General features: G+C 41.3%; 1 protein-coding gene across 1 annotated transcript; it reads left to right on the top strand.

Annotated features, from left to right (window-relative positions):
• The first annotated feature begins 8,454 nt into the window (after positions 1 to 8,454).
• LOC123131789 (alpha/beta-gliadin clone PW1215-like) lies at positions 8,455 to 9,651 on the top strand. Its single transcript, XM_044551470.1, has one exon. It carries the CDS (start codon positions 8,531 to 8,533, stop codon positions 9,485 to 9,487), a length of 957 nt encoding a protein of 318 aa, XP_044407405.1. The 5' UTR covers positions 8,455 to 8,530; the 3' UTR covers positions 9,488 to 9,651.
• The last annotated feature ends 5,783 nt before the right edge of the window (positions 9,652 to 15,434 follow it).

The following is a 15,434-nucleotide window of genomic DNA, read 5'->3' on the forward strand; positions in this document are numbered from 1 at the left end:
GCATACACATGTTTTGCACATGTGGGTCACCATGTACAAGAAAATTTGGGTGATTTGGAGGTGGTGGAAAAATTCACATTTTTTCAAAAACTGGCTTAAGTGACCAAATGGTCCCTCCGGGAATGCGGGCATTTTTTCGACCACCTCCAAATCACCTCAGTTTTGGCACACATGATCTCTTCCACAAACAAAACTAGGTTTCCAAGTTTTTGTATTTTTTTAAATTTTTTTGAATTTATAATGCCCTCTAGACTGACTACTGAAAACATCGGTCTATGCCTCAAGGGGGCATTGTAAAATAATTTTTTTCAAAATTTTCTTGCATACACATGTTTTGCACATGTGGGTCACCATGTACAAGAAAATTTTGGTGATTTGGAGGTGGTGGAAAAATTCACGTTTTTTCAAAAACTGGCTTAAGTTAAAGACCAAATGGTCCCTCCAGGAATGCGGGCATTTTTTCGACCACCTCCAAGTCACCTCAGTTTTGGCACACATGATCTCTTCCATAAACAAATCTAGGTTTCCAAGTTTTTGTATTTTTTTAAATTTATAATGCCCTCTAGACTGACTGCTGAAAACATCGGTCTATGCCTCAAGGGGACCTGCATGCAAGAGTTGGGGACCTGCATGCAAGACTCGGGGACCTGCATGCAAGACTCGGGGACCTGCATGCAAGAGTCGGGGACCTGCATGTGAATAGTGATTCATCAAGGCCTTGACAGCTACTGGCACAGCGGCTGCCGCCCGATTTGCATGCAGCGAAGATGAACGTGCATGGAGGTTTTTCAAAGATTTCCAAGCACACCCAGTGGGCCCCGCTTATTTAAAAAATACGTCAGTCATTATTGTTCTGTAAATGAAGAATATGCATGATGATTATGAATATGCATGATGATTATGAATATGGATGATGATTATGAATATGCATGACAACTATAGTAAGGGTGAAGAATCATAGTGCCCAATTTGTCGAAATACATCATCATTCTTAAAGTTGGACATCAAATGATACACACAGAAAATGGAAACCAAAGATGTCGAACTAATACAGTAACATGCCAGTTCAACCGCACTTCACTAAATTACTGTCACGATAAAATAGAATGTAAAGACCACGTCACACAAACATGAATGACACACGACTTTCTCTGGCTCATCGTCGGTTCATGCTGTATGTAGATATCACAGTTCAGCCTCGATATCCTACACAGAAGAATAGAATAAATCACATGGACATCAATTATGAGTAAAACACATGCAAAAAAAATATGAACATATTTCGTACCTCTAGCAATTTAGCGCATTTACGTCGATTGTGACCTGGTTTCTTGCAATAGCCACAGATATTCTGTGATCTTGACTTCTTTGTCTTTGCCTGCAGCCTTTTCTTCGGTGCACCTCGTCCTGGCACATGCACGGGATCTAGAACCTTATCAACTTTCTGCGAGTGCGGCATCAACGGGCCAAACCTAATGCTGTTATGCTGAGCATTAGTTGACTCCTTATTGTCAGCTTGTTCAAAACTTGATTGCTTGCCATGATGTTGTGCTTGCAAAAGCATCTTTAGACGGTGATAGTCCTCATCAGAGTGGCATGCCTGGAAACTTGCGGCGTGACTACAATTCTGCAACTCGCGGTACCTCTGCAGGCTTAGCGAATAGTCATACATCTGGTTTTTCTGATAGGTGCGTATGCACATTTTGCATTCATAGTCCACCTAGTGGGAACGCAACAACCGGGCAGAATTGTTTGTTTTAAAATCCCCAATATGTAAAAAATGTGGGAACATGGTGTGCCTGCGCATTCCAGCTTACGGTAAGAACAACTCACCCTGTGCAAAAGACCTCCTTGCTCTTCAATGCGCACTCCAAACTTTATATCCATTCTTTCCTCCTTGGACACAACATAAGTGGAATCTTCTGATCCATCTAGTATCTCTCTAATCTGACATTTGCTGACAGCATCTATGCTCCATAAGACCATCTTAAAGACACTAGGTGTGAAAACTGTTGTGGCGTGTTTCTCAAGCGGCGAAGCATTTTCCTCTGTAAATGGAACGGACTGCAAGGCTTCGACGTCATGGAGAGCTTCGTTAATCCGTCGTGACGCAAGGCAACGCTCATAGTGCTCTAGCATTTCAAACAACGACATCTTACCCTCAAGATGCGTATGTAGCATAGAGTTCAAGCTCTCACTCCTCTGATTGCTGCTCAGTCCTAGGAAACAACGCCCCTCAAGATATGGAGCACACCACAACTTTCTCATCTGATACATCTGATGCAGCCAAGACTCCTCACTGGTTACTTTATTCCGTTGTAAGAATTGTATCCATTTTATCTCATGCTCTTCAATGGAAGAAGTATCATAAATGAAAGATCTGAATTCCTCCTTTACGTCGTCATCATGCAGATGGCGTACAATGTTCTGCTGAATGTGCCATATACATAGTCTATGATTTGAGTCTGGCCAAACCACCCTTATTGCTCTCTGCATTGCAAGGTCCCCATCTGTGATCACAGATATCGGATGCTTCTGTGCCATGCAATCAGAAAAGGTCCGCAACATCCACTCGTATGCCTGGCTTGTTTCATGAGAAATTAATTATACCACAGCCAAATATAACAATGTTGCGGTGGTGATTCAACCCGACAAAAGGCACGAATGGCAGATTGTATTTGTTGGTTCTGTATCGCTATCGAAAACAATGACGTCTCCGAAAGCCTCGTAGTCAAGTCACGATTGACTGTCAGCCCAGAACAGTCCCTTCAAATGGCCATGCTCGTCTACCAAGTACTTGAAGAAAAAATCCACATCTCGCTCTCGCCTCGCCATCATGTGCATGATCACCGTTTTAGCATCACCGGCACTGATTGTCTCTTGCTTATTAGCATGGCAGAAATTATAAACGTCCCTCTTTATGCATCCAACCTTATCAAATCCACCGTATTGGAAGCACAAAATATCCATAATACGGTATTTGCGGATCCCACATTTTTCCATGTCCGCAATGTCCGCTTTCTGCTCATCGCTAATTCGTCTGTGCGAACGCAACAGACAAGAAAGATCCCGTGGGGCTAGAGGATGGCTGTGCTCATCGATGAAATCCTTGACAAACCACCGACCGGTTTCCTCCTGTCTCGTAATGACCAATTTAGCATTACACCCAACACGAGTTAAACTTCGTGGCCTCCTCTTTCTATCTTCCATCTTTCTTTTCATGTGCTTATCTTCGCGAAACCCTTGACGACTACACACAATTTTCTTTAAAATTATGTATTTGTTGGATCCATCCCACTCAACGTAGCTTTTCCTCACACTAAAACCTTTTTCAAGAGCATATTTGTTGTAGAATTCATAGCCTTCAGCCTCACTATCAAACATCTTGCTGACAACATTTACATACTCGAACATACTCTCATCACTTGCATACGCCATGTCTTCCTGCATATGACATGTGAGGGAAACCAATCATCAACATCTTTCTGTTTATCAATGTTGCAGGTGTAAAATAGCTCATAGGCAAAGACAAGTGCATGGAAAAGACTTTGCTGGTTTGACATGTGAGGGAAACCAATCATCAACGTCCAACAAGTACTATCCTAGCATGGATGATGACTCTAATAAACTGGATTCATACCTGGTACGCGCGAAGAGATGGGATCGCCTGCCGCCGTCGCCGCCTATTCAGCCGGCGCAGATCCGGCCTTCTTCTTCTTTGGTGACAGCGTGGGGGGCTGGGGTTGGTTGGGTGGAGGACGAGGACGATGAATTTATTCCTCTCACCAGGCAGGTCGAGGACGGAGAAGGTCAGGAGCGGCGACGAATAGATCGGAGGAGGTTTCTGATCTGGATCGAGTATACATGGATCTGGTCTTCGGGTGATCGGTTCAAGAAAAGATTTTTGCCCCTGGACCATTATGCCCTTATCGCTTAAATTTAATCAAGTTTAATTCCCCGCAAGATCGGACGGCTAATAATAATCAGACGTCATCAGACATGTAAGTACTGCTAAGTACTCCGAGTACTAACCTAATCACCGTAAAACTGCTCCCAAATAGGATGACCGCTTTAGAGAAAGCAATAAGGGAATTCATGGACAATCAAACTGAGAATGTAATTGTATTTGTACCGATGATGGGAACGAGTTCACAGATTCTCTGACTTAGCCGAGACTATGGCAGAGGGATGTCAAAAACATATAACTGTTCATGCACCATCCGACGGCAGCAAGCAAAGCCCATGGACACACAGCATTATCGACCTAGAAGGGTGATGCTGCCCAGTCCAACGCATAGGCGAAGCAGGAAAAACGGTGCAAGGCAGCCGAAGTATGAATGAAGGAACCGATCACCAAGCTGCCGAAGGATGAGCTGCTCTGCTCTTGTGAGAGATGTTAAATTTTGTAGTGTTCATTTTACCATTCTGTAATGTGCACTTATGTTGCTGCTCAATTCAGTTCCCTTCTCCCACTTGCATTTCACAGTCATGTCCAGTTCAGTGAGCAAAGTCTCTAAAATTCAGCTCATTCAATTATAGCATTCATTCACAACAACCACACTGAATGATCTCAACCCCTTCTGCCACTGAGTGATCTCAACCCCTTTTGCCATACTCAATTCTGTTATCAATTTTACAACATCAAGTGATATGCTCACAAATTGACAATGTCAATGACCTGCTCTTAATTTACAACATCATTGATATGCTCAAAAAATGATAATGTCAATGATCTGCTCTCAAAGTACTCCCTCTGTCCCATAATATAAGAGCGTTTTTGACACTACACTAGTGTCAAAAACACTCTTATATTATGGGACAGAGGGAGTAGTTTATAGTCTGAAACTCTCTTGTTGTTTTGGGTAAATCAGTTTACAATCTGAAACTCAACTGTTGTTTGCTTGTAAATCAGTTAATAATGTGCTCTCAATTTCCAGGCTAGCTTCGCCGGCGCCTGCTCGACGGAGTGGTGCATCCATGGCAGCCACGGCCGTCCTCCTCTTGCGATGGTGCGGGGTCAGCGATATGGTGCTTGCTTAGTGCCTCCAGCAACAGCGGCGCGACCTCGCGGCGTGATACAACCATGACTTGTAGCCAAGGCAGCGGCAGTCGTCCTCCCGGGGCGATCGCGAGCAATGGCGACGGTGAGCGATGGGTTGTTTATGGGCTGCACAGCATTGTTGTTATTCTTATTTGTTTTCACCTTGCAGCTGTCGAATGACGCATGTGATTTGGATTAGACGTCCGTCTAGCGTAAATGTTTCAATCAGAAGATTTTGTTGAGTTTGGCCCCGATGGTGAGTTGAGAACCATTGGGTGAAGATGTGTGTGACACGTCATCATTTACAAGGAGGGCTAAATGTATGGTAAGTAGGCAATCAGGTGGCGGCACGTCTGCGATCTCCATTTTCTGGTACGTGTACAGACTTGTTAGTTATGTTGTGTCCAGGAGAAGAAACTAATCACATACTAACATGTTTAGGAAGAGCTGATGTACGTACATGTTTGAAATGCTGGGCTATGAATTCATGGAGAGGATTATGCACAATAGTTTTTCTAGATTTGTGAGATGTGGACGTGTGATTATGGACAAGTTCAGCTCGCTGGTGTGGGCGTGATTGGATGCAACAGTGTGGTGATGCTGCAGCTCAATTACGTCTTTAGCTGAACTTTTGTTGCTTGTGAACGATCTGAATTTCTAAAAACATACAACTCTTGAATAAGATTACTTGTTGCTGCAAGAGTTTAATGCGTTCTGCATAGGCAGGAGATTTGTTTAGCTCCATCCCCATGTCTTATGGACATGTTTAGCTCCATCCCCATGTCTGCTGATTTGTGAAGGAGATTTGTTTCAATTCTAATTTTAAAATACATAGGCAGGAGCCGACGGACATGACTGCAAGTAGTCAGTCCGTTAGTACAGAATCTGGATAGAGAAGGCTCATATCGTCATGCACATCCGAGCCGGTCAACACGGCGTGGACGGCGTCACATTTATTATCTGACAGAAGTGGGCAGGGGAACAGAAAACTGGTGGAATACAAAAATAATACTCGATGCTATACAGCCCAGGTCGGGAATCTCGAAGTGAGTTCATGATGGAGATAGCGAGAGTATCTGAGCTCGTGCTCAGAACATCACTTTCCTGAGGAAAGGGGGAACCAGGATCGATTCCTGGTCTCAAAGGTGACAGCGGGTGCTGCTACCAGTCCGATCAAGTTCCGTTCGTGATAAGTTGTAGGTGCGCGTCGTACTTGAGCCGATTCAAGCCGGTTTTCTTTGAGTTTTTTTCCTTCTTCATTTTTTTCATTCTTTTTTGCACTCGTTTCTTCATTTTTTTTCATTTTTTTCTTTTGTTTATTTTCTTTGTTCTTTTGGTTATTATTGTGCATTTTTTGTATACGTCAACAATATTTTTTTAATACACGTCTAACATTTTTCAAATACAAATCAACAATTTTTGCAATACATGGCCTACATTTTTCTATACACATTTTTTAAATGCTTGATTATCATTTTTCAAATACAATATTAACAATTTTAATACATGGTTAACATTTTTTTTCCATTTTTACAAAAAAATATATTAAATGCTTGATTAACATTTTCTTAATAGATGGTCAACCTTTTTTTCATACACATTTAACATTTTTTCCAAACGCTTGATTAACTTTTTCAGACCCTTGTTCGACATTTCTTTCAAATGCTGGATTACATTTCTATATACTTAATCAAATATTTCTATCATTTTTAATACATGGTCAACATTATTAACATACACATTTAACAATTTCCCAATTCTTGATTAATATTTTTTAAATACTCGTTTAACATTTCCCAATTTTAGCTAGTTATGGTGCAAACTAAGTGTTGTGCCTCGTCTTAATCTATCTATATATCCTATCTTCTATTCGGCGACGTGGTTGCGCCCGTGGCGGATGTGGTCGCCGCCATGACTTGGTCGATCTCCCTCTTCTGTATTCGAGAAAAAAAGATCTCCGTCTTCTCTTTAGATGAGATGGGGAGGAGATGGTGAGAGATGAGGTCAACGGCATTGGGGAGAGGATAAGGGTAGACGCCAGTGGTGAGGCGGCGTGAGGAAGACGAGGTGGTTGGCGGCTAGGACGCATGAGGGGAGGGGAAGGGTGGGGAGTGGTGCGTGGAGGGAAGTGGGTGTGCGGCGTGCCCAATTCACGAGAGAGGAGAGAGGTCGGCAAGGGAGCGACCCATGGGAGTTTTTTTTCTTCTGAGTGAGCCTAGTTGGGCTATCTGCTGCGTCCAAGGCCCAATGCACCACATGTCTTCAAATTGGCCACCAGTAGCAGCCCTTAGAACAGACATGGCCATTTTGCAAATTTAAAGACATAAGTTTTTTGCACGCATGAAAAACATAACACGTATCTTTTCACACATAATGAACTATAGGTACTACCCAAAAAAACATAATGAACTATAGGTTGTCACAAGAACTCATGCCATCCCACAACCTCCCTCTGACCCTGCCAACATTGTTGCAACTGCACTCGCAAGTGTTATCGTAGATGATCATTTGCATGATTTCCCGTAAAACAAAATAAGATCTACAAACGAATAGAAGCTACACATACCTTGGCATGCACACACATTGCAAGCCATACTAAGCAGATAAGTGTTAAAAACTTGTACTCCCTCATCTCAGTTTACAAGTCTTCCACGTGTATCTAGGTCGTCAATTTAATTATATAAAATAAATTGTTTGACATAAATTATATCATTAGAAAATAGAAATATATATTTTGTAATGTATGCCTCTTATTAAGTTGGTCAAATTAACAATCTAGGTACACATGCAAGACTTTTAAACTAAGATGGAGGGAGTACAACATATACAACACTTACGACAAGTAAAAGCAATTTGATGAGTCATGGTCTATCAAAGCAAGCTACATTACTAATCTAATCTATGTTAACATGTCACACATGATTACAATCTTTTTTGTGTGCAAGTCAAGCCTATCTAGTCTACATGTAACAACTTGTAGAACATTACAAAATTGATGTTTGCTAATAACTTTTAGAACACTACAACACTTGACATGTAAAAAGAGTTTGATGAGTCATGACCTACTAAAGCAAGTTACATTACTAGTCTCATCTATCTTAACAGGTCACACAAGATTAAAAACTAAGTTCTGTGCAAGCAATGCTTATCTATTTTACACATAACAACTTGCATAACATTACAAACTTAGTTTTAGAAAATTAGGCAACCTAGATTAGTGTTTAGTTGTAAAGTGAATAAGATGAGTCATGTGTGTTATCACACCTTTTTATGGTGGAATGATAGTGCCACCAAACACAACATACCAAAATATGATTTTGGGAAGCATCCAAGCACTTTCCAGACAAGCAAATGCCAATTGTGAAAGAGATAATGCCATGGCAGCTATAAATAGGCCTGTTGCATGATGATCATCCTTCCTCATTCATCATTCTCATAAGTAGAGTGCATCATTCAAGCCAAGCAAGCACTGGTCAATACAAATCCATCATGAAGACATTTCTCATCATTTCCCTCCTTGCTATCGTGGCGACCACCGCCACAACTGCAGTTAGAGTTCCAGTGCCACAATTGCAGCCGCAAAATCCATCTCTGCAACAACCACAAGAGCAAGTTCCATTGGTGCAACAACAACAATTTCCAGGGCAGCAACAAACATTTCCACCACAACAACCATATCCGCAGCCGCAACCATTTCCAGGACAACAACCATATCCGCAGCCGCAACTATTTCCACAGCCGCAACCTTTTCCGCCACAACTTCCATATCCGCAGCCGCAACCATTTCCCCCACAACAACCATATCCACAACCGCAAACACATCATCTGCAACCACAACAACCAATTTCGCAGCAACAAGTACAACAACAACAACAACAACAACAACAACAACAACAACAACAACAACAACAACAACAACAACAACAACAACTACTACTACAACAACAAATCCTTCAACAAATTCTGCAACAACAACAACTGATTCCATGCAGGGATGTCATCGTCTTGCAACAACACAACATAGCGCATGAAAGCTCACAAGTATTGCAGCAAAGTAGTTACCAAGTGTTGCAACAATTATGTTGTCAGCAGCTGCGGCTGATCCCCGAGCAGTCGCGGTGCCAAGCCATCCACAATGTCGTTCATGCTATTATTCTACATCAACAACAACAACAACAACAACAACAACAACAACAAGGACAACATCAACCGTCGAGCCAGGTCTCCTACCAGCAGCCTCAGCAACAATATCCATCAGGCCAGGGCTCCTTCCAGCCATCTCAGCAAAATCCACAGGCCCAGGGCTTTGTCCAACCTCAACATCTGCCCCAACTCGAGGAAATAAGTAACCTAGCGCTGCAGACGCTACCAGCAATGTGCAATGTCTACATCCCTCCATATTGCTCGACCACCATTGCGCCATTTGGCATCTTCGGTACTAACTGAGAAGAGAAGAACTCTAGTACTAGATATATGAAACACCGTGTTCTTAGTCCATGGTTTGGTCGTTGTACCGTTGAAAATATAAGGTGACATGCACTATCATGTAAGAACCCGAACTATACTAGTTCAAACATGGGAATAAAAGACAAACACATGTCTTGTCTGCATATGATTGTTTATTTGAGTTCCATTCCTATGCCCATTCACAAGTTCACCCGTAATTATATATATTACACATTAAGTAGATATTTATGTTGCATTAATATGAAGATAACAAAATGAGTCTGAAACTTGAATTAAATTGAAGTATTTTCTTGGACTTTCAAATTGTGTATTATTAAAGTAGTAAGGATTATCCACATCCTTGGCTTGCCCTTCATCAATTATTCCCAGAGAAGCTTTCAGTTCATAAATCAATTACATTGATTTTTGTGAATGGTACATCTCCTCATCACGAGTATCATTACGGCTACTCCAAATCGCTCACATAACCGAAGCATTAATAGCGCCCTTCTTGCATCCGGAAATATGGATCGAAGATATCACTTGACCATGTTTCCAGGTGCAACCTTGGGATTTTTATGTCAAAATATTCTCAAGCAAAATCCAAGAATAAACTTGCATGCTCACGTGTGATGAGGGCAGATGAAGTAACATTTCCTCCCCATGGCCACACATAGGGCACACACATAACCCCATCACATGCCTTTTTAGTTATGCATATGAAAGGTAGGATGTTTTTAATTACTCTCTACCAAAATACTCTTAACTTGGCTTGTACCCTAATATTTCGTTGCCTTTTCAATTGTTCTTCCCCATTAGACAAAGTAGACAGTCCATCTACCACACCGTACCTTGTGTCCATCATTGCTCTGTACAACAATTGAACAGAACAAATGTCATTTCTTTACGATACCCACGACCAAATGTCCTTTGCTGGATTGTTTGGTCGTGGCATATTAAGGATGGCCACCTCATCTCATGGGGTAAACACCTAATGAATGAAAGGATTGTTCTAGTCGCCCGTGTTTTTCATCGATAAGATCATCTACAAGTTGGACCGAAGTTTCTCACATGCATCATAGTGGTTTCATTAGCGGCGTGCCCTGCACCCATTTATCACGTCGTATCTCTGTAGTATGTGCATTCCCAATTTGTCACAGCATACCCTCCTTCAAACCTTCTTTCCCTTTCAGATTAGCACGCCAAGTTAGCTATGCACTATGCGGGAACCAGCATTTGAAAAAAAAGAATCTCATTTCATGGTATCTTCCATGAAGGACCCTCGTACATTAGCTATCTAGGTAGAAATAGCCATGTATGTTTGGCAAACTTTGCATAAGTGAATAGATCAAGGTCGTGGAACCCCAAGCCTCCAATTACACACGGCCTCTCTACCAATAAGATCTCCAAAGACATCAAGGATACAGACAGCCAAAAAAGAAAATAAAAAGAAAAAAATAAAAAATACCCTGCCATGGTGATCAATCACAAGCATCAGCAGCACTCTAACCACCACCAAAGACAATGCCCAGATTACAAAAAAAAATTATCCAAAAACAATGCCCCCAAGAAGGAAACAATACACAAGCGTTGTCGTTGCCCGATCGAAGATCGTGGGTTTTCACCCTGGAAAATTTTTGAGTTCACCCAAAAACAATGCCTTCAACAAGGCCATTGCCAAGTACAACAAATATGGTCGAGACCTTGGGTTTTCACCCTAGGAATTGAGACTCGATGCTCGAGGAGTACCAGCAAAAATGCAGTCCACTAGTGTTGCCGCCCCCACTTGGCAAGGCCACTGTTGCAAGTCACCAAACACCTGGCATATAGTTGTCATCGCATCCAATACACCCTTCGGCCGAAGCTTCAAGACCTTGATCCGTCTCCAGCGTATCTATAATTTTTGATTGTTCCATGCTATTATATTATCTGTTTTGGATGTTTTATATGATTATTATGGTATTTTATATGATTTTTGGGACTAACCTATTAAACTAGAGCCCAGTGTCAGTTCCTGTTTTTTCCTTGTTTTAGAGTTTCGTAGAAAAGGAGTACCAAACGGAGTCCAAACGGAATTAAACTTTTGCGATGATTTTTCTTAGACCAGAAGACATCTAGAGGACTTGGAGTGCATGTTAGGAAAGCCACGAGGCTGCCACAACGACAGAGGTGCGCCCCCACCCTTGTGGGCCCCTCGTGACTCTACCGACATATTTCTTCCGCCTATATATTCTCAAATATTCCAAAACATACTAGGAGAGCCACAAAAACACTTTTCCACCGCCGCAACCTTCTGTACCCGTGAGATCCAATGTAGGGGCCTTTCCCGGCATCCTGTCGGCGGGGGATTCGATCACTTAGGGCTTCTACATCAACACCATTGCCTCTCCGATGAAGCGTGAGTAGTTTACCACAGACCTATGGGTCCATAGCTAGTATCTAGATGGCTTCTTCTCTCTCTTTGATTCTCAATACCATGTTCTCCTCGATGTTCTTGGAGATCTATTCGATGTAATACTCTTTTTGCGGTGTGTTTGCCAAGATCCAATGAATTGTGGATTTATGATCAGGTTATCTATGAGTATTATTTGAATCTCCTATGAATTCTTATATGCATGATTTGATATCTTTGCAAGTCTCTTCGAACTATCGATTTGGTTTGGCCAACTAGATTGGTTTTTCTTGCAATGGGAGAAGTGCTTAACTTTGGGTTCAATCTTGCGGTGCTCGATCCCAGTGACAGAAGGGGATGATACGTCCCCAACGTATCTATAATTTTTGATTGTTCCATGCTATTATATTATCAACCTTGGATGTTTTATATGCATTTATATGCTATTTTATATGATTTTTGGGACTAACCTATTAACCCAGAGCCCAGTGCTAGTGCCAGTTTCTGTTTTTTCCTTGTTTTAGGGTTTCGAAGAAAAGGAATATCAAATGGAGTCCAAACGGAATGAAACCTTCAGAAAATTTATTTTTGGAAAGAAAGTAATACGGGAGACTTGGAGTGCACGTCCGGGGATCAACGAGGAAGCCACGAGGCAGGGGGCGCGCCCACCCCTCTTGGGCGCGCCCTCCACCCTCGTGGGCCCCTCGTGGCTCCCCAAATGTATTTCTTCCGCCTATATATATCCATATACCCCAAAACGACCGGGGAGCACAATAGATCGGGAGTTTCTCCGCCAGAAGCCTCCGTAGCCACCGAAAGCTAATCTAGACCCGTTCCGGCACCCTGCCGGAGGGGGAATCCCTCTCCGGTGGCCATCTTCATCATCCCGGTGCTCTCGATGACGAGGAGGGAGTAGTTCTCCCTCGGGGCTAAGGGTATGTACCAGTAGCTATGTGTTTGATCTCTCTCTCTCTCTCTCTCTCTCTCTCTCGTGTTCTTGAGGTGATACGATCTTGATGTATCGCGAGCTTTGCTATTAGAGTTGGATCTTATGTTGCTTCTCCCCCTCTACTCTCTTGTAATGGATTGAGTTTCCCCTTCGAAGTTATCTTATCGGATTGAGTCTTTAAAAATTTGAGAACACTTGATGTATGTCTTGCCGCGTGTATCTGTGGTGACAATGGGATATCACGTGATTCACTTGATGTATGTTTTCGTGATCAACTTGCGGGTTCCGCCCATGAACCTATGCATAGGGGTTGGCACACGTTTTCGTCGTGATTCTTTGGTAGAAACTTTGGTGCACTCTTTGAGGTTCTATGTGTTGGTTGAATAGATGAACTTGAGATTGTGTGATCCATATCATATAATCATACCCACGGATACTTCAGGTGACAATGGAGTATCTAGGTGACATTAGGGTTTTGGTTGATTTGTGTCTTAAGGTGTTATTCTAGTACGAACTCTAGGGCTGTTTGTGACACTTATAGGAATAGCCCAACGGATTGATTGGAAAGAATAACTTTGAGGTGGTTTCGTACCCTACCATAATCTCTTCGTTCGTTCTCTGCTATTAGTGACTTTGGAGTGACTCTTTGTTGCATGTTGAGGGATAATTATGTGATCCAAATATGTTATTATTGTCGAGAGAACTTGCACTAGTGAAAGTATGAACCCTAGGCCTTGTTTCGACGCATTGCAATACCGTTTACGCTCACTTTTATCATTAGTTACCTTGCTGTTTTTATATTTTCAAATTACAAAAACCTTTATCTACCATCCATATACCACTTGTATCACCATCTCTTCACCTATACAATTTACCATTGTATTGGGTGTGTTGGGGACACAAGAGACTCTTTGTTATTTGGTTGCAGGGTTGCTTGAGAGAGACCATCTTCATCCTACGCCTCCTACGGATTGATAAACCTTAGGTCATCCACTTGAGGGAAATTTGCTACTGTCCTACAAACCTCTGTACTTGGAGGCCCAACAACGTCTACAAGAAGAAGGTTGTGTAGTAGACATCAAGCTCTTTTCTGGCGCAGTTGCCGGGAAGGTGAGTGCTTGAAGTTATATCTTTAGATCTTGCAATCGAATCTTTTTGTTTCTTGTTTTAGCACTAGTTTAGTTTATAAAAGAAAACTACAAAAAAACGGAATTGAGTTTACCTCACACGCTTCATCTTTTTAATATCTTTCGTGAGTATGATGGAAAGAAAAATTGTGCCAAAGTGTTAGAAGAAGAATGCATTAAACTGTTTGGCATTAAATATTTGAATGATGAGCATTATTGCAATGTTGTTAGTATGAATTCCTTGAATATCCATAGTACTAATGATGATTGCACTAGTTATGATGAAAATGTCTCATGTAAACATGTCAATTTTTGTGGAGTGCATTGGGTTTGCAAGTACACACCAATTAGGGAAGATAGATTTTGCAAGAGGCATAAGTACTTAGAAACTAAATTGTTGCAAGAAAGGCTAGATGAATGTGCTGAAAATTTAAATTTTCTTGGCCATACTTGTGAGCTTTGCAATGAACATGGTTATTTAACCATCCGATGCAAATTGTTTCATGATCTAATCGTTTCCAAAAATTGTGATGACTTGATTTCCCTTGCACATCATAATGAACTTAGTTTGCTTATGGGTTATGAGGAAATGAAATGTATAACTAACTATCTTCCAGTATTTTCCCATGATAAACTTCTTGGATTTGACCTAGAGGAAATTTATATGTATTGTGCGGTGAATTGCATTGAAAACCCCTATATTGTCAATTACATAAAGAAAAGAAAACAAATAGAGGATGAACAGAATACTAATGAAAGGGAAGAGACCTCCCAATATCCTCCTATTATTTCTTATGATGAACCAGGTAACGAGGAGGAGCCTCCTATTCAACCAATCTCATTAATAAGGAGCTCCAAAAAGAGGATTGAACCCACACACGATGTAGTGAAGAAGAAGAAAAGAAAGAGGAAGAGAGGTAAAAAGATATCTCTCCCAAATAATGCTGCTCCTATTACTATTGTGCCTCATGAAAATATAATTGTGGAAAATAATGATACTTCTTATGATCTTGAAAATCCTTTTGTCACTTGCTTGGAAGAATATGATAATTGCTATACTATTGGTGCTATCCATACTATTAATGATGAGAGTGATTATGCTTATGATATGAAAAGGCCCAAGCTTTGGGATGCTATGTTTGATGAAGATGATGTTTTTGAGAATATATTTGCTACAATTAATGTTTGTCCCAAGCTTGGGGATGCTATGTTTAATCAAGATGATATTTTTAGTCTCCCAAGTTTTGATATGCAAATTTATAATGATGATAGCATGCCTCCTACTTATGATGATTATTGTGATGATACTTATGCTATAAAAAGTAATGATTATATTTATAAAACTTGTCATGATTATGGTTACCCCTTTTCTGAACATTACTCTTTTAATGTGGAAACAATTTATAGTATTCGAGTTTCTTATGATACTCCCACTATTCCGAATGAGAAGAATTTTGCTTGTGTAGAGAGTAATAAAAT

The sequence above is a fragment of the Triticum aestivum genome, chromosome 6A (assembly GCF_018294505.1).
Source record: "Triticum aestivum cultivar Chinese Spring chromosome 6A, IWGSC CS RefSeq v2.1, whole genome shotgun sequence".
Lineage (NCBI taxonomy): Eukaryota > Viridiplantae > Streptophyta > Magnoliopsida > Poales > Poaceae > Triticum > Triticum aestivum.